General features: G+C 38.6%; 1 protein-coding gene across 1 annotated transcript in view; it reads left to right on the top strand.

The window, feature by feature from the left end:
* Kmt5b (lysine methyltransferase 5B) overlaps window positions 1–20,349 on the top strand; it is a 54,278-nt gene that overhangs the window by 19,611 nt on the left and 14,318 nt on the right. Inside the window, 7 exon segments of the mRNA XM_047516324.1 lie at window positions 5,167–5,314; window positions 9,517–9,585; window positions 14,671–14,836; window positions 15,214–15,323; window positions 16,612–16,778; window positions 17,051–17,070; window positions 17,169–17,305. Coding sequence (XP_047372280.1) covers window positions 5,167–5,314; window positions 9,517–9,585; window positions 14,671–14,836; window positions 15,214–15,323; window positions 16,612–16,778; window positions 17,051–17,070; window positions 17,169–17,305 — 817 coding nt within the window.

The following is a 20,349-nucleotide window of genomic DNA, read 5'->3' on the forward strand; positions in this document are numbered from 1 at the left end:
AGACCATGTAACAGGCCTTAGGAACTTGAAAGGATTGAAATCATACAAAGTATGTTCTCTTACCACAATGGAGTAAAATTAGAAATTCATATACAAAAGAAATTTGGGAGACTTTACTAATACGTGAAAATTAAACACTTGCTCCTAAATAACTGATGAATCAAAGAAGAAATAAAAAATGAAACATTCTGAGATGAATGAAAATGAAGATACTCATACCAAACTTATGGGAGGGGCTGGGGAGATGGCTCAGTTGGTAGAGTGTTTACCTTGCATACACAAGGCTCTGGGTTCTAATCCCCAGCACCAAAAAAAAAAAAAAAAAAAAAAAAAAAAAAAACTTACGAGATGGAGCCAAAGCAGTAGCTTAAAAGGAAATTTATAGTCATTGTAAATGCCCATGTTGAAAAAGTAGATCTCAAGTCAGTAACCTAGCCTTCTACCTTAGAACACCAGAAAAAGAAGAATGAACTAAACTTGAAGCAAGCAGCAGGAAACAAATAATGAAGATTAGGGTGGAAATTAATAAAATAGAGAATAGGGGAAAAAAAATGGTGAAAAATCAGCAAAACCAAAAGTTGATTTTTGAAAATATCAACAAAACTAGCAAACCTTAAGCAAAAACAAGAAAAAAAGACTGAAATTACTAAGATCTAGAATGAAAAAGGGAACATTACTACCACTTTACAGAAATAGATGTTATACCAATACTATGAGCATTTGTATACCAACAAATTAGGTAAGTTTGATAAAATGGACAGAGTCCTAGAAATAAACTACTTTAAAGTGATTCAAGAAGAAATAAAACTTGTGAAAAAACCTATACTGAATAAAGAGAGAGAATCAGTAAAACAAAAAAAGGAAAAACCCCACCCATAAAATCTCAACTTCAGATGACTTCCTTGTGAATTCTCCAAGATATCTAAAGAATTAATACCAATTCTTTATAAACTCTTCCAAAAAATAGAAGGCAAATGAAAACTTTCTAACTTGTTTTATTACCCTGCTACCAAAATCAGATAGCATAAGAAAACTATAGACCAATGTCTCTTGTAAATATTGACAAAAGAATCCTGAATAAAATACTAACAAACTCAAGCCAGCATCTTATAAAAAGGAGTCTGCAGCATGACTATTGGAATTTATCCCTGGAATACAGGGCTGATTTAACGTCTGAAAATCTATTAATATAATAAACCAACTCGTAGAATGAAAGACAAAAAAATGGTATGGTCATTTCAGTAGCTGCAGGAAAGGCATTTTAGCAAAATCTAACCTACTTTTAGCATGGGAAGCACTTAGAAAACCAAGAATAGAAGGGAATACCTCAAGCTGATGAAGAGCTATGCAAAACCACAGCTCATAGCTTGGGTCATATTTAATGGTGAAAGCCTAGATATTTTCCCCCTAAGATCCAGGAGCAAAACAAGGGTGTCCATTCTCACCACTTCCATTTAACATTGTACTGGAGGCTCTATAGCCAGAGAGTTAGTCAAGAAAATGAACTAAAAACCATCTAGATTGGACAGGAAGAAGTAAACCATCTATTTTGCAGATGACATGATAGCATAATATAGAAAACCTGGAAAACCACTAAAAAAATTAGAATTAGTATACAAAGTCAACAAGGTTGTAGGATACAAGATCAGTATGCAAAAATGAAGTTAAAATCTCATGATGACATCCAAAATAATAAAGAAATAAATTTTAGAAACATGTTAAATTTGAACTGGGACTGTAGCTCAGTGGCTAGTAGCTCTTGCCTAGTATGTGTGAGGTACAGGGTTTGCTCCTTAGCACCACATAAAAATAAAGGCATGCTGTCCATCTACGACTATAAAAAAAAAAAAAAAAAAAAAAAAAGACAAAAACAAAAAAAAAAATGTAAAACTTATCTCTGAAAACTACAAACCATTGCTGAAAGTAATTGAATAAGACCTAAATGGAAATGTTCATTGATTAAAAGACTTAATGTTAAAATGGCAGCACTCTTGAAATGACAGATTCAGCAGTCTTTATCAAATCCCAATTGACTCCTTTGCAGAAAATGACAAGCTGATCCTAAAATACTTATGGAAATTCTAGGGACCCAGAATAGCCAAAACAATCTTGAAAAAGAACAAAGTTGGAGAACTCATACTTTCCAATTTCAAAACTAAGTACAAAAATGCAGTAATCAAGACAGGGATAATATGGCATAGACATGTAGATTGAGAGTCTAGAAATAAATTTTCACATTTTTGGTCAGTTGATTCTTGATAAGACTGCCAAGAAAATAAGTGTGAGAAAGAAATTTTTCCAGTAAATAATGATGAGAAAATTGGGTATGTGTATGTGAAGAATGAAGTTGAAACCTTGTCTCATACAATATGTAAAAATTAACTCAAAATGAATCAAAGGCCTACATGTAAGAGCAAAACCTGTGCAATTCCTAGAAGAAAACAGACATAATTTCTCCTGACTTTGGATTAGGCAGTGGTTTTTGAGATATAAGGAACTAAAGACATAAGGAACAAAAAAATTTCATCAAAATTGCCAGCTTTCACACTTTAAGGGACACCATTAAGAACATGAAGAGAGAGGTCTGGGGTTGTGACTTAGTGGCAGAGTGCTTGCTGAGCTTGTGAGGCACTGGGTTCGAGTCTTAACACTACATTTAAATAAATAAAAGTCCATTGACAACTAAAAAATATTAAAAAAAAAAAAAAAAAAGAAAGAAAAAAAGAACATGAAGAGACATCCATGGTATGGAAAGAAATATTTTCATGTCATAGATCTGATAAGGGACCAGTATCCAGAATATATAAAGAACTCTTAAAAATCAACAATAAAAGACAAAATTCAGTTTTAAAATGGACAAAGGATCTGAGTAGACAGATTTCTCCAGAGATACACAAATGGATAGTAAGCACATGAAAAGATGTTTAACATCATTAGTCACCAGGGAATGCAAATCAACGTCACATTGTACGATTTCACAACTACTAGGATATCTAGAATCAAAAAGACAGATGCTACCTAGTGTTGACAAGGCCCTGGAGAATTTGGAACTCCCTCTCACTGCTGATGGGAATGTATCCCGTGTTCTGGGAAACAGGATGACTGTTCCTGGGCAGTTAAACTTAGAGTTACCATATGACCCAACACCTCCACTCCCAGGGAGAATGTTCATTGCAGCATTATTCACTCTAGCTGAAAAGTAGAAACCACTCAGATGTCCACCAACTGAAGCATGAATAAAAAAAATGAGGTGTGTATCCACACAATGGAATATTATCTGACCATAACAAGGGATGAACCTTGAAAATTATGCTAATTGAAATAAACCAGTCACAAAAGGCCACGTACTATATGATTCCATTTGTATGAAGTTTTCAGGCAATTCCATAAAGACAGAAAGTAGATTAGTTGTGTACAATTCTGCATATGTCAAAAATCATTGAATTGTGCACTTTAAATGGGTGAAATATGATTGGTGACTTATATTTCAATAAAGGTCTTAAAAAAATGTAACATTAAGATGATGCATGCCTATAATCCCAGCAGCTTGGGAGGCTGAGGCAGGAGGATCCAGAGTTCAAAGCCAGCCTCAGCAACTTAACAAGACCCTGTCTCTACATAAAATATAAAAAAGAGCTGGGGGCTGGGGTTCTAGCTCAGTGGAAGAGCACTTGCTTAGCATGTGTGAAGCACTGGGTTCTATTCTCAATAGCACATACAAATAAATAAAATAAATGTCCGTCAACAACTAAAAAATATTAAAAAAAAAAAAAAAGTCTGGGGATATGACTCAGTGGTTGAGTGCCCCAGGGTTCAGTCCTAGGTACCAAAAAAAAAAAGTAACAGTTTTGATAGCTTTCATCTACCTACATGCAGATGAATTTGATTATAAAACCATATATCTGGGGCTGGGGTTATGACTCAGTGGTAGAGAGCTTGCCTGGCATGCATGAGGCACTGGATTCAGTCCTCAGCACCACATAAAAATGAATAAAGGTATTATATCTATCTACAACTAAAAAAAAATTAAAAGGAAAAAAAATGTACATACCCTTGGTAGGGAAGTACATGTGTTTATTTTGTTTTGTGAAAGTGAATGAAAAGGTTAAGCTTCTCACTGTATCTCCCATTCTTCTATGTTTAAATTTTGAGAGTCTTGAAATTGTACTGTGGGTGTCTCCTGTAAATTACATGTGCTCATTCCATGGAAAAACTGTCAGTGATGTATACATCAAACTCTCAGCTCTGATAAAACTTTATCCATGCAATTGTGACCTACCTTCTTTACATTGCTTTACCACAGTTAAATCTAGTTATCACAGTTAGATATTTCAGTCTCTTTTTATCCATTCTTTCAAAATTGTTTCAAACAAAAGTCAGTGAAAAATAGACCTGTCAATCTCTCTCCACAGTCCCCATTTCTGCTACCTAGGTCTGTGATCATAGGCAAGTTTAACCTCTGGACCTCAGTGACCTACAAAGTGGAGATAACAGTCACTCAGTTGCCTAAAAACAGGAATCTGAACTCTAGACTCCTGTGGTGCTTGAGATACACAGTGCTAACACTTACTTTAGAACCTGTCTTGCATTCCATTTCTTTCTTGTCCCAACCCTATCTGCAGTGGCACTATATGCTTTCTTGTTAAAATAATAAATATTCTATCGTCCCCTGTTTCTCAACTGTCTTTGGAGGAAAGAGTAAAGTTTCTGAATCAAAGCTTCTCCCAACTACGTACAGACCCCAGAAACCTGATACTATTATCAGCTACCCAAAATATTCTTAGTAGCTGGGCACAGTAGCACATACCTTATAATCCCAGCTGAGGTAAGAGGATCATAAGTTCCAGGCCAGGCTGGGCAACTTAGCAGACCCCCATCTCAAAATTTAAAGCAATTTTTTAAAGGGCTGAGTAGCAAAGTGTTTGCTTAACATGTGCAAGCTTCTCATTTGATCCCCAGTATCACCAAGAAAATAAATAAAAATGTTCTAAATAATTGATTTAGTTTACTGCATTTGGTTTTCTGTTTAATAACTTCTTAATTGACTAATTGAAATATGTTGATTTCTGTACTTGATCAGTAGCTATAATTGGGAATGAATCTGAAGATTTTAAAGTGAACTAGTTTTCAGTTTGAGTCACTTTTCTTTCTTTTGCTTTTTCACAGGTAATGGTAATTCAGGATTCGAAGGACAGAGTCGTTATGTACCATCTTCTGGAATGTCTGCCAAGGAACTCTGTGAAAATGATGACCTAGCAACCAGTTTGGTTCTTGATCCCTATTTAGGTTTTCAAACACACAAAATGAATACTAGGTAATTTTAAGTCTTTATCCTGAATGGAACAGATGATGATGCTAAATTTAAGAAAACAGAATGGCTCATTTTACTTTTGTTTAAGTTTTATGTTAAAAATTTTAAATGATATTAAAGCAAGTTCTTTGCTGCAGAGGGTTTTCTGCATGTCAGCCTGCGGAGAGTCATCTGTGTTGATCTGTATTCTTACTTCACCTCAGGGTATTTCCATCACAGGACACAGCAGGAGTGGCAGCTTCATGTTGCTGCCAGTGTTGGTGAGGATATCTTAGCTAGAAGTAGGATCTTACCAGCATCCTCTAAAGCCTTGAAAATGGGTGCTTGTTATTTTCCAACTTAAAATTAGGTGGAATCAGTTATTTTTCATGATTTTACTGGACTTTAAACCTTTTAAATAAATAAGCAGAATTTTGCCTCTATGTTTAATCTCTGCAATTCAGCTAATTATTATAAATTAGTGAAATTGTTTTTTAAAAAATGTTTATATTCAATATGCAGGTAAGAAAACAGATGTGTCTTTTTAGTGTCAAAATCTAAATATATACATTTACATATTTTTATACATAAAATACTAAATACACCCATCTTGAAATTTCTCATTTTTTTAACATCTGACGTCTCTAACTCTTTTATTCTAACTCTCTTAAATCTCTATCTCTCCAAAAAAAGATCCTTAGATCATTTCAGAATGATTTCTGCCACCAAATAGGCGGACTTTGCAGCTACTACCTCTTGGCTTCTTGGGAGAGGGTGGTGCCTCTGGTGGGGAAGCAAGCCAGCAGGAACTTAGGATAGAGAGCCAGTTTGGGCCTGCCCCTCTTGTCTCTGTTGGGCTCTCTCTGGCATTTTGTTGACCTTGTCTGTGCCAGCCCAGGAGGAAGTGGAAAGCCAGGTGGATAGGCAGAGATGCAGCTAACTGGAAGGAAGCTTGGGGTGTCTTATCCCCACCTTTTCATTTTATTCCTTGCTGGAATTAAAACAGGACACTGTGTGTTTCACTTACCAGTCAGAGTCTAAATCCAGAAAGAAATAATCAGGTAACGAGGTACCTTTGGTATTTGTGTGTTACTTCCTACAGCCATGTATTTTTTCCTCACTTAAGTGAAAGGAAATGTTGGAATGGAATTCAAAGATTATTTAAACAGTTACTTCCAGGTGACTGGTTGTTCTCTGGAAAATTAGAGACCCTGATGTCCAGTTAAGATCTGGTGTACATTATTTTTCAAGTCTGTTTCCAATTTTTTCTATTAAACATAAAAGCCCAATGCTCATTCTCCTCCTAGAAGATCCTGGTGGAATTTGAGTTGCCCCTTGGGTCCCACCTTCCACCCTTTTTCCTGATTTAGTCAGTGTAAATATGTGAACCACTTTTTGCACAATAGTAGTCTTCTGGATGTCCCTGTGAAGGCCCACAATTTGGGCCTGGAATCTTTGCGAAAGTTATAATTTGTTGACTGTGTCCTGTATACTGAGGTGTGGGAGCATATAAAATATTTTAGACAGTTATCCCATCAGAATTATAACAAAGGTTTTAGTGGCTTATGAGAGATCTTCTTCACGTGCTTTATTCCAGAAGAAGACTTAGGGCTGGGGATGTAGCTCAGTTGGTAGAGTGCTTTCCTCACATGCACAAGGCCCTGGGTTCAATCTCCAGCACCCAAAAACAAAACAAAACAAAAAAAAACACCAAGAATGAAGGCTTACCTGTTACTGACTTTTGCAACAGGGAATACTCCAGAGTTCTCCTAGACCACTGATGCTTCTCATTAGTTCATGTATGAATCACCTGAGAATCTTGTTAGACTGTAGGTTAACTCAATAGCTTTGAGGCAGGGCCTGGGATTCTGCATTTCTAATAAACTCCCAGGCCTCATTTGGAATAGCTCTTAGGTCTCAACCCTGGCCTGTGAGTTTGGTTGTGATGTGATAAATGGATAAAAAGTTCCTATGTATAGTTTCCAAAGGCTGGCTTAAAACTGTGTAGTCATAAAATGTGAAGTTCAGAGGTGTTGGGGATGTATGTAGCTCAGTGGTAGAGCACTGCCTAGCACATGAGAGGCCCCAGATCTGATCCCAGCACTGCAAAAAATAAAAATAAATAAAATATGAAGTTGAGGATTGTCACACAAATATTAAAATACAGAACCTTACTGTATCAGGACTCGAGTGAAATTGCATCCTACTCCCACAGAAATTGAAGCATCTAAAATCAAAACTGGTAAACCCACAAAAGAAAACATTTATTCATATTTAACATTTAATCAAACTCACATTATTCCTAAAATAACCTGTGATGGATGGGCCAGGACTCCAGATCCTGGGATCACACAGATCAGCCTGTGCACTGCACCAGCACTTCAGCCACCATGGTACAGGTAGTGATCTCCCCTTCCCCTGCCAGGGCTCTCAGGACTGTCCTGTGCGAGCTGGCGTTTGGGATAATGCAGACTTGTGTGCGGTGTGCAGTGTTGGGAATCAAACCCAGGCCTCATGCATGCAAGGCTGGCGCTCTCCACCAAGTTCTATCTCTAGACCTACAAAAATTTTATTCATGAATCTTTTTTTTTTTTTTTTTAAGTTGTAGATGGATATAGTACCTTTTATTTATTTATTTTTATGTGGTGCTGAGGAGCGAACCCAGTGCCTCACACATACTAGGCAAGCACTCTGCCACTGAGCTACAGCCCCAGCCCCTACTTGTGAATCTTGTTAATTTTAGTGAAAGGTACACATTACCTTGGTGGGTAAATTTATTTGAAAATAAAACTATCCTTTTTAGCTCCTCATCTTTTGAGCAAGAATTTATGACAATGTTGATAGAAATCATTTCCAGAGGGATTATGCTATAGAAAATAAGGAAAATAAATAATGCTTTCCTGGAGTAGTTCATAAAATACTTCTTATTGCCTTGTGAAGATTTAATCTTTGTGTGCAAAAGAAGTAACTGGAAGATGTACTGGCTCTTGAATTTTAAATTCTTCATGCTGCCTAATAGTAATTGAATATGAACAGTCTCTCTGTTCATGTTTATGCATTTATAATTTGTCAGGTTGTGGTTTTTTTTTTTTTTTTTTTAATGCCTTTGTTTCTTCTACTTCTTTCAGTGTACCTCCAAGAATAGTGTCTTAAAAGAGTATATGGGGCTGGGGATGCAGCTCAAAGAGGTAGTGCAGCTTGTCCAGTGTGTGTAAGGCCCCAGTGTGATTGCCAGCACCACCAAAAAAAAAAAAGTATTTGTTTGCCAGTGGCTGTGGCACAACACTTGGAATCCCAGCTCTTTGAGAGGCTGAGGCAAGAAGATCCCACATGGAAGCCAACATGGTCAATTTAGCAAGACCATCACAAAATGAGAAAAAAAAAAGGCCTGGGTTCCATCCCCAGTCCTGCAAACAAAACACTAATGTTACTGATTTTTAGAATTTTCAAAACTGGCTCCACTTTGAGTAATTATGTTTAATTGTAATGTATTTCTATAGTTACCAAGAAGTAGGTCAGAGTTGGAGCACAAGTACTTAGTACACATGGAATACTAATTTCAATTTATTGAGAAATTTTCATATTTAATTGACTTGGCAGTTATGAAACTTAAATTCTTATTTTAACAAGAGAATAGAATTGTTGATATTACCTCTGATTGTTTTAAAGGAGTTGGGTGCAAGATTTTACAGAGGCAGGATGGATGCTTTCACTGATGTCCCCTTGTTTGGGCAGCATGACCCTGGGATTCCAGTGTCATTGTGCAGGGGAGAGCAAGGAGGAGACAGCCTTATAAAGAAAGAACAGTAGCCTCAGCGCGTTTTTTCTATGGCACTTGTCCTGATTTTTTTGCAATTGCGATGTCAGCGTGCATCGTCTTATTTGCCCTCCTATCATGGTACCCATCTGATTTTTATTTTACTGTTGTACACATTTGTGTATTCATATCCACGGTTGGATATGAGTTTATAATTCACTTTAAATTAGGTGCTTGACTAGAATGCATAAAGAAATTTTTTAAATCTTCTAACTTAATCAATGGTAAGATTGTATTACGTGGAAAGAAAAGAATTTTAACCACCTGGCCTTGTTACCTTGTTGAGCTCATAAGGTTCTTAAATATCACTGTTTTAAGAAGTTTTGCTACAACAAATACTGTAAGTCTGTTTAGAAATTACAGATTGTACAAATAGTTTTTATTGTTGTTTGTTTTTGCATTTATATAGCGCCTTTCCTTCGAGGAGCTCAAGGCATTTTTCAAAATCTGACAGTTTTCCTCACAACAACCCTGTGAGGTAGGTAGAGTGCACTGCCAACAATAAGATGCCAACTAACGCATTCCAGCCTATATTTGCTCTTTAATGCTAAGTATTTTGAGATGTCAGTATAAACACGAGTTCTAGAACATTTAGCAAACCTTTTAAAATAGTTTGGTGTTAGTTATATGTTGTTTTAAAAACCACTTGTACTCCATGACAGGGTAATTTTAGGAGAAACATATCATTCATCAAAAGATCAGGAGTCACTTCTTTGGATTAGCTGAGTTCTGATTGCAGGAGTCTGCCAGGTATGTTTTTGGTTCCTGTTTATTTGCAGGTCAAGAAGAAATGGAGCTGTGGTCCTGTGACTCTTCCTCTTCATGTCTACAGACTGGCAATTTGCAGTGAATCTTTCTTCCAAGGGGAAATGTGTTCACATTGTTGCCTCATGGTTTTCTTATTTTATATCTTAAATACTTGAGCATTTTTTCTGTCTCCTCTCTCCTTCCCTTTCTCCTTTCTGTTTCCCTTTCTCTTCCCCTGCCCCCTCCAGTCAACTCTTGATTGTGCATGCTAATGGAAGGGCACAGTAGTACAGCTAATACAAATCTGCAACTTTTCTTCATTGCCACAGTGGTCTCTTGGGTTTGGAGACAGAAAAAACAAATAGCAAGAAAGCCTGGGAAGTCAGTCTCTGGAGAGAGTGGGGAACAGGTGTGTGGGAGTGTAAATTCATGTTTTTCCCCTGCCCCTTTAATAATAGCTAATTGTAAATTATGTATTCTTAATTTCTTACACCAGCCATTAATCAGAGGTGTAGAAAGAGAAAAATAAATACATTTGGTTTATTTAAAGTAACAGATAATGTATCATGCAAGGGTGGAGGGGGCATGTTGATTTGCCTCCACTAACAACTCCCCAACCTCACACTAAGTTGAAAATCCATGTTGGCCTCTGTCCCTTCCACCGTGTTGTCAGGACACAGCCAGAGCTGTTCCTTGCTGGACTCTGTGGCAAAACAAGTCAGATCCTTCTCTAACATGCAGTGACACAAGAGGGCTCCCCTAGGCCAAGTGACAGCTGAATAAGAAAGGCCTGAAAGAAAGTCCCAGCTGTCCTGTGAATTAGCCCCACATCATTGGCCAACTGCTTAGCTTCACTGGACCTTATTTCCCTCATTAGTGGAACAAGAGGATTATTCTAGATAATTTGTAATTTTTTTTCCTAGCTTTAAGTATCAGAGTATAAAGTAGTTTTATGGTGTTTATATGGGAATTTAAAGCTATTATGGGTGAGAGAGGGTATTTTTCTGTTCAGTAATAGAAAATATTATTTTTTTTTAATGTCCTCAGTAACTATTGCCCTGGCCTTAATAGCTATAACAGTCTTGTTAAATAATTTTCATTTCTTACAGTATTTACTATAATGGGATTTGACGTATAGGTTTGTTGACCAGGTGATTTTTATATACTGCTACAGGATTATTGAAAACAAGTGTGTCTTCCTCTGCCTGCCTGTACCCATACCCATTTCCTTCCTTCTTTTCCTCTCATTTCATGCCTATAGCAGTGAACTGTGACAGCAAGTTTTAACCCTTTGGGGACCACATATCTGCTTTTTAAATGAAATACAGGTTTGAGGTAGGAAGGGATTGTTTCCTTGGTTTTATTCATGTCTGAGGCAATGCAAATCCCAAAAGCAAACAAAGTCTGCTTGAGAGAAGTAGAAGGCAGAATATTAATATAGTTGATTATTCTGTATCGATTTTAGCATATAAATTGTTGGACATCATGAACAAAAAAAAAAAAAAAAAAAAACTTAGCATACCTGAAACATTTTTATATAGAAAGGAATGTGTTTCAGAAAGCATAGAATATACACAAAGTAGGCTGGTGTTGTGGCTCAGTGGTAGAGCTCTTGCCTTGCATGTGTGAGGTACTGGGTTTGATCCTCAGCACCACATAAAAAATAAAGTTATTGTGTCTGTCTACAACTAAAAATATTAAAAAAAAAAAAAAAGGATACATACAAAGCTGTTACAGATGTCACAGCATCCTCTGTGGTCTATTGTTTTTTTATAATGTTCTTAAGGCTTTTCAGGGTGAGTTTACCCCTGACTTCCTTTGTATAATTATTTTTAAACTGTCACCATTAGTCAGTTCCACATCAAACCCATAAAGATAGCTTGGCCCACTGGGTGTGGTGGCACCTACCTGTAATCCCAGCAACTCAGGAGGTTGAGGCAGGAGGATCATAAATTGCCAACCTGGACAACTTAGCAAGAAAGACCCTGTCTTAAAGACAGTGGTAGAGCTGAGATATCTCAGTGGTAGAGCCTCCCTGGGTTCAGTTCCAAGACTTAAAAAAAAAAAAAAAAAAAAAAAAAAAAAAAAAAAAAAAAAACCCTTGGCTATCTGTTGTTTGAAGTCCTGCCACTTCCCATCAGGAGTAATTTATTGCATTTGCTCAGTGATCATTTTTTTTTTACTAATTACTGTGTAGGACAGAGATTGTCTGTTTCCCACCATTTCATATTTTATGTTGCTTGAGTCTTATACCTTAGTCAGCAACTGCCTTGTTTCCACTTACCTGCTCTTTATTTGCAAATCATCCTGCAGGTGTAGGGTTGCAGCAAGAATGGTAGCTTGGTTTCTTAGAGCTCTTATTTTGACAAAGTTGACTGTGATGACTACAAATAAGTAGTTTATAAGGACATTTGGATACTCCCCCAGTTCTGCGACTCTTTGGTGATTTAGTGGTGGCTCTCCATCACCATATTTTTACACCTCAAAGACATTCTGAATTGTTTAAAGGACTTGTGTTTATTTCTCTTCGAGGCTATTTATACTAATGGATTGCAACTGGAAATTAAAGGTGCCATCTCTTTCCCTGTGTGTCTCTAGGATGTGTTTAAACTCTTAGATAGTCGTTAGCAGCTGTGAGAGTCCAAGGTTATTGAGACAGAACCTGTTACTAGGAAGTTTCTAGTGTATCAGTGTTTATTAACACACCTGAAGTCCTCTACAAATCTGTCCTGGAAACAGTATTAGTAAGACCTATCCTGGACCTAATTTCTTCCCTCTTCCTACTTCTGGTACTTCACTATTTTGCTAACCAGTTAACCCTGGTCAGCTGTTAGAATCCAGTTGTATTATGACCCTCTGCTAGACTTCCTCTTTCTTTGCCTTCCCTTTGATATTTTCCTGCCTGTAGTATTGTGCCGTTTCTTTAGTAAGCTAACTCCGCTTTTTTCATTGCTCATACTACTGTCAACTTAAAAACTCTTCCCAAACAAACCTTGTACCTGGGTTATGATTTTCAAACTTGGAAGTGCTGTGGCAGCAGTTTCTTTATCACACTAACATGCACTTGCATGCCACTGTCTTGCTTAACTATTGGATGCATATTTGTATCTTTTATTCCCAATTAAATTTCCCTTTCAAGAACAGTGGCCATAGCCAGGTGTGGTGGCACATGCCTGTAATCCCAGAAGGCTGAGGCAGGAGGATTTTGAGTCCAGAGCCAGCCTCAGCAAATTATTGAGGCCCTAAGCAATTCAGTGAGACCCTGTCTCTAAATAAAATACAAAAAAGGGCTGGGGATGGGACTCAGTGGTTAAGCACCCCAACGTTCAATCCCCAGTACCAAAAAAAAAGGAACAGTGGCCATGTCCTCTGTCATTTCTGAATTGTTTAAAGGACTTGTGTGTAGACCACCTAATAAGCTTTGGTGAGATAGTGTGGCATAAAATTTAATGAAATGTTAATGAATACATTTGTGATCACTTATCTAGGAAGAAATGTTGCTGAGTATTTCCTTTGCTGGAGGCAAGATCTTATCTTTCCAGTTCTTATTTCAGTTTTAGCATTTTTAGGCTCTTGAAATGTATAACTTTAAATGTTAAAGTGCCTAATTCAAATATTTCTTTCCCCTGAGCCAGTAATATTTTTTCTCTTTCTTTTCTTTTTATCTTTTTTTTTTTTTGGGGGGGGAAGGAGGGCACCAGGTATTGAACTAAGGAGCACTCAACCACTGAGCCACAACCCCAGCCCTATTTTTGTATTTTATTTAGAGAAAGGGTCTCACTGAGTTGCTTAGTGCCTTGCTAACGCTGAATCTGGCTTTGAACTCAAGATCCTCCTGCCTTAGCCTCCCGAGCCACTGAGATTACAGGTGTGTGCCACTGTGCCCAGCTTATTTTTTTCTTAATATATTTTATTTGAACAACCATCTGTAATTCCTTTTTCTGTTGCATGTTTGTGTTCTAAAATAAAACCTTTGTTTGAGAAAAGTTGCCAAAATGAAATTGTTCATGTAAAGAAATTTTGACACCAAGATCATGGTGTACAGCCTCAGATTGAGGGACTCATACAAATTTCATTCTTTACATGTGCCATGATTGTCTCGTGTCTTGGCACATGCTGAACAGGAGAATGTTCTGAAGTCCTTTTGGCTGATTGACAGGAGAAGCCTTTTTCGATGCTGCCACACAGTTTATACAAGCATGGTGGTTTCACTGACAGTTGTACTTTCTGCACTCTTCGCCTCTGAATGCAGGTGTCAAACCAACATTTGATGTGGGTGTTTAGAAGGTCAAGGTATATTTGAAGACCTGTGGGGATACTTAGGTTGGGGTTTTTCTGTGTTTGGGTTTTTCAGTGTTTTTGTTTAGGCATGGTTTTGTTCGCTTTACCATACTTCTGAAACTCATTTCCTTGCGCTCTTCCAGTTTGATTCTGCATATTTTAAAAATGTCTGTCATTCTGACTTTGAATTAGACATGCTGTATTCTAGATCTTTCATTTTTTACCCCTCAGTGTGGCTTGTGTTCCAGAAGCAGACAGCTTTTGTTTGAGTCATCTAGTCACCCCCCAGTTATGAGATAACTGAACTAAAAATATTAAAGTATAGTTTGAAGGAAGGGACGTTATAGTTTCAGGTGGTAAATAGTGATTGAACAGTAATTCTCAAGACTACTGATTGTTTTCTTCTGTTAGATCTTTGCTTTGATAACCATGGCTGCTTTTAGGGTATTAGTTCTTTTCTCAAGATCTCTTAAAATGGAACAGTGACCCCAAAATTGTAGTGGATAACTAAGCTTAGTGTTTTAATCTCTTTCAGATTTCGGCCTATTAAAGGAAGACAAGAAGAACTAAAGGAAGTAATTGAACGTTTTAAGAAAGATGAACACTTGGAGAAAGCCTTTAAATGTTTGACTTCAGGAGAATGGGCACGGCACTATTTTCTCAACAAGAATAAAATGCAGGAGAAATTATTCAAGGAACATGTAAGTTTATTAAGATTAATGATGTAGACCTCTGGATAAAATAGTAGATCTTATTAAATCTAGGTATTGGTGAACACTGAAATTTTAGGTTCATTTTTCATAAAAAAACTAATAAGTATGGAAGTCTGCTGACAAATAACATCACTTGGATAACTACCTAAGAGAAAACTTTGTCATCTGGGGAGTGAAGTTTTAGAGAAATGTAGCCAAGCTACCAGGTACTAAAATATATTCAACTAAAAAGTAACAGTGAAGTTTGTCACTTAATGACCTTACTTAACGTTTTTTTACATGGTTGCCATGGTGTACTTTTATAATTCTGAGAATCCTAGCAGGTACATAATTGACAGTCATTATCATTTTTTTTCCTATTTTAGGTATTTATTTACTTGCGAATGTTTGCAACTGACAGTGGATTTGAAATACTGCCTTGTAATAGATACTCATCAGAACAGAATGGAGCCAAGATAGTTGCAACAAAAGAGTGGTAATTATTATTACCCATAATAGTCTAACCTGTAAAGTAATTTTATTTAAAGAGCTCTTAAATTACTTTTGACATGCTAAGGAATTCTTGGTAAGGGTTGAAGCCAACATTTCCCTAAAGGAGCCAGTGGCATTACTCTGCCTGTTGATGAGAGTTGGGATGACAGAATCAAGTCTTGAGTGATTCAGGTCCCATCTCTGGCCCAATGTGCTTTCTGCTTTCCCTGTGTTGTCTGGAATCTTGTATGGTGAGGAGATTGCTGGAATGCTGGGGGCTCCAGAACCAGCCTTTCACTGGCTTAGAGGAAAGACTGGAGGTAAAGTGTTAATGATCCTAGGTCGAAATGGTAGAAACAGCCTCACATGTTACCTGCTTTAAAAAAAAAAAAAAAAAAAATACACATGTGACAGCTTAAATGAAAGTAGTAGAGCTGTAGTTAGGCACCATGGCACACATCTGTAATCCCAGCAACTCAAGAGGCTGAGGCAATCCTGATCACAAGTTTGAGGCCAGCCTTCGCAACTTTGTGAGACCTTGTCTGAAAAAGGGCTGAGGGACTGGGGTTGTAGCTCAGTCAGAGCACTTGCCTAGCAGGTGTGAGGCTCTGGATTCAGTCCCCAGCACCACATAAAAATAAATAAAATAAAGGTATTGTGTCCATCTACAACTGAGACAAAAAAAGGGCTGGGGATGTGGCTCAATGGTAGAGTAGCCTGAGTTCATTCAGTTCCCAGTGCTGCCAGAAGAGCTGAGCCGAGCTTACTAAGGAGGGTTAAAAGCCAGAGATGAAATTTTAAGTCAGTTTTTCATAAAACTTTGGGTGTGAAGCTCTTGCAACACACAAGATCATTTGGATGACCGTCCAAGAGAGATCCTGGGTGGTGGGCTCCAGCTGGTGGCTCCACATTCTGGATCCCTGTGACACTTTATTTACTGCCAGTCACTATCTGCTTCCTCCAGAAGTCAGCAAAGTTAGTGCAGGCAGCAAAAGTTTGAGCACTTTCGCCCATGAAATACCGTACCAGGTGCCACAGGTGCTGCTGGAGAGTCGAGAGACAAGGACACCATTCCTGCACTGGAGGAGTTTCCTTTCTCTCCTAGGGATGGGTTGATAACAAGTAACCATGGTCCCAAGCTGTGGGACTCCAAGGGGGAGGTACCCAGGTGGGGTCCAAGTATACACAGGGCTCCTCAATTTCCAGGATTTAACGGGCAGGCTGATTTATTAAAAGAAGCCTTATTATTTATAATTACTAGTAATTTTTAACACATCACATATTTCAAATAGGAAACGAAATGACAAAATAGAATTACTGGTGGGTTGTATTGCCGAACTTTCAGAAATTGAGGAGAACATGCTACTTAGACATGGAGAAAACGACTTCAGTGTCATGTATTCCACGAGGAAAAACTGTGCTCAGCTCTGGCTCGGTCCTGCTGCATTCATAAACCATGGTAAGCTGCACTCCTAGGGTATCTGCTCTGGTGTTGGGCAGTCCCGCCAAGTTAGCGTGGCCTCACCACACTCGAAAGCTCTTCTTTAAGGGAGAGTTCGAATTAGGAATTCTTTTTTCACAGACTTGTTAAATATTCCTAGTTTGACTTGAGACCTAAACTTCTATCAGGAATTACAAACTTGTCTGAAAAACCTTTTCAGATTTCTGTAACTGTTCGTGTTTCAGATCTTATCAGCAGTTAATTGACTTTCTCTTTTGGACATTTTTCAGATTGCAGACCTAACTGTAAGGTAAGCATTTAAAAAACAAACAAACAAACAAAAACAAAAACTCAAGTATTTTGTTTCTGCCTCAGTGTCAGACTCTTACTGAGTTACTTTTATTTCAGTTTGTGTCAACTGGCCGAGATACAGCATGTGTGAAGGCTCTAAGAGATATTGAACCTGGGGAAGAAATTTCTTGTTACTATGGAGATGGGTTTTTTGGAGAAAACAATGAGTTCTGCGAGTGTTACACTTGTGAAAGGTAAAGTATTAAATAAAATTTTCAGCTTAGACATTCTTTTAGCTGCCTAATGGTTACTGGCATAACTCATTGTTTGTCATTTAAGTGCAGAGATAGTTTTTATATTATGTGGCTCCCAGTGCAATGTATGAAAACAAAATCAAATGGCATCCAACTACTCTGATGCCTGTCCCTTTAAAATCTTCATATTACCAGCAGTTACAAATGGGTCAGGATACAGATGTGTTTAAGGAGAGAATGGATATTAATACACACTCATGCCCACATGCAGTGCCAGAGGGGGTGGCCTCCCAAAATGGCAAGTGCAGTTCTTCCCTGATAGCCATGTAAAAACCCTGAGGTTGCCTTGCATATCATTGAACTGTGTTTTCTAGAATTTTTATTTTAATATACATACTATTCACAGTCCCTGGGTTCCCTGCTGACACTCAGTGAGGAACGTCTTTTTTATGACCCATCAAGATGGTGGGTCCTGCTGGGCACCATGGTGCCACTCCTATAATCACAGTGACTCAAGAGGCTGAAGCAGGAAGATAGCAAGTTCAAGGTTGGACTCAGCAACTTCACAAGGCCCTGTCTCAAAATAGTAAATAAAAAAGGTTGGGGATGCAGCTCATCCCCTGGGTTCTGTATTCAGGATGAAAAAGAAAAAGTAAGATGCTGGGACTGTAGTGTAGTGTTAGAGCAATTGTGCTGAGGGTGTTGAAGACCCCACCACTAAAAAAAAAATTCTCGGTCCTTTTGGAAATTCCCAAGCTCTCCTTCAGCAGGACTGGTCCAATTCATGCCACTTGTGACTTCTGTGAACAGGAGCTCCTGGGAGACAGTGTCAGAACTGGTGTAGGCGGGGCTACAGGAGACTCCTCCTGCAATGCACAGCCACATGGGGTGGGAGCCTGTCCCAGTTGAACCTCTGCTGGCCACCTCACTCGCCCTGCCTTCTTCAGTCCTCAGCTGTCCTGTGAGAGAACAACAAGTGACCCAGTCAGCCTGAGTGCAGAGTCCTCATTCTTTCTACTTCCTGTTGCTTTTGTAGAGAGGACCTATTTATTAGTACCACTGCTCTCACTTGAAACAACCAGCATAGGGAAGAGAGGGCAGATGCTCCTCATATCACCCCTCATTGGGGTCTCCACCAGTAACAAGAGAGAGCAGGGCTGTAACTCCACCCTGGCCCTTTCTCTCCCAGCTTTGGGCTCCTCGCTACAAAAAGACAATGGAAAACCTGTTCCTAATGCTGCCGAAAACCAGGGCACAGAGGAGGTGGGCATAAAAGTGATCTTTTTTAACATTAAAAATGATTCAAACGTTAGATCTTAGACCTCCATAAAAAGATTCTTTAATCCATGAAGTCTTTTAATTATAGTTAAATAATACCTTAAAATCATTTTATAGAGAAAGCAGAATGAAGCTCACTTATGGGCCTATGATCTGGATCCAGACTGCTGGAATCAGAACCCTGCAGCTCTGCATTCATTAGCCCTGAGGTGATGGCATGTCAGATAGCTCCCTGGGCCTTCATTTTCCCCATCTATAAAATTAATATAACACAATATTTCATAGGGTCATTTTGGGAATTAAATGTTGACATACGGGGCTAGGGAGATAGCTCGGTTGGTAAAGTGCTTGCCTTGCAAGCACAGGGCCCTGGGTTTAATCCCCAGCACCGCAAAAAAAAAAAAAAAAAAAAAAAAGTTGACTTAGGGCTGGGGACATAGCTCAGTTGGTAGAGTGCTTTCCTCATATGTACAAGACCACCCTGGATTCAATCATCAGCACCAAAAAAAAAAAAAAAACTTGTTGATATAAACATGTAGAACAGCACACAGTTAACACACAAATGTTAGCTGTAAAATTATTTTGTGGTTTCTGGTTATTGTATTTTAAAATACAAGCTCTATGAAGGCAGAGACTTTTTTATCTTCTTCATTTACTGTAATATAGACAGAACAGTACCTGGCACATAGGTGCTTGATAAATGTTTGGTAAGTGAATGAATGAATGTAGCAAATAAACATAATAAGTTTTTGGAAGCTGTCTTTAAAAACCCTACCCATATATTCAGGATTCCAAAATAACACAAATAACTCTTTATTGGTGTGTGGGAGGGTTGTTTTTGGTGGGGTTTTTTGTTTTGTTTTGTTTTTGTTTTTCCTTTGTTTTTTTAAGAGGCCAAGTGTGGCTGTTTGCTCGGACTGGTCTCCAGTTCCTGTGCTCAAGCAGTCCTTCTGCCTCAGCCTCCCGTAAGACTGCACTACAGGCACGTACCAGCCTGCCCAGCCTCTGTGCCTACTCAGAACCACATATGTGGTCATGTTCCTTGGGCAGGTTAGTCCTCTGTCCTGAGCCATAGTTTCCTTCCTGGTCAGATGCAGTGATTCCACACACCTTAGTGTGAGAGGGAAGTGGAAGCATGCAAGACCCTTTCAGGGGAATGGCGTGGTACACAACATGGCCTGGCTGCTGTCAGGCAGAGCTGTTTGGCTCAAAAGTTGGCTGCTTGTATTCTTGAGATTCTCAGTAACACCAGACTGCCTTTGCAGAAGTAGCTGGGAAGATGAGCGTAATGGAAGGAACTCATTGAATAACTCATCAGGTACTAACAGTAGTGAAGGAGGAGCAAGACTAGCACAGAGGCAGGGGACACCCCGTGTGCTGAGAGCCCAAGGGTGACAAGAGCTGACTCTGAGGAAAACAGAGCGAACAGAGCAAGCAGAACACTGAGGCCGTGGCCAGAGTACTGCAAATTTCTCTCTAAACATTTGAAGGACAAAACTTAATAATGACCTGAATCAAAGGTGCTCTGAGCCAGGTGCCAGGGCACATGCCTGTGTCCCAGTGACAGGGGAGGCTGAGGCAGAAGGGTTCCTCAGCAACTTTTTGAGACTCCATCTTGAAATAGCTGGGGACATAGCTCAGTGGTAAAGTGTCCTAAAGTTAACCCCCACTACCACCGGGGGAAGACAGGAATGCCGGACAGTGTTGCACATCTGTAACCTCAGTGGTTCAGGAGACTGAGGCAGGAGGATCACAAGTTCAGAGCC

Source organism: Sciurus carolinensis, chromosome 11 (genome assembly GCF_902686445.1).
Source record: "Sciurus carolinensis chromosome 11, mSciCar1.2, whole genome shotgun sequence".
Lineage (NCBI taxonomy): Eukaryota > Metazoa > Chordata > Mammalia > Rodentia > Sciuridae > Sciurus > Sciurus carolinensis.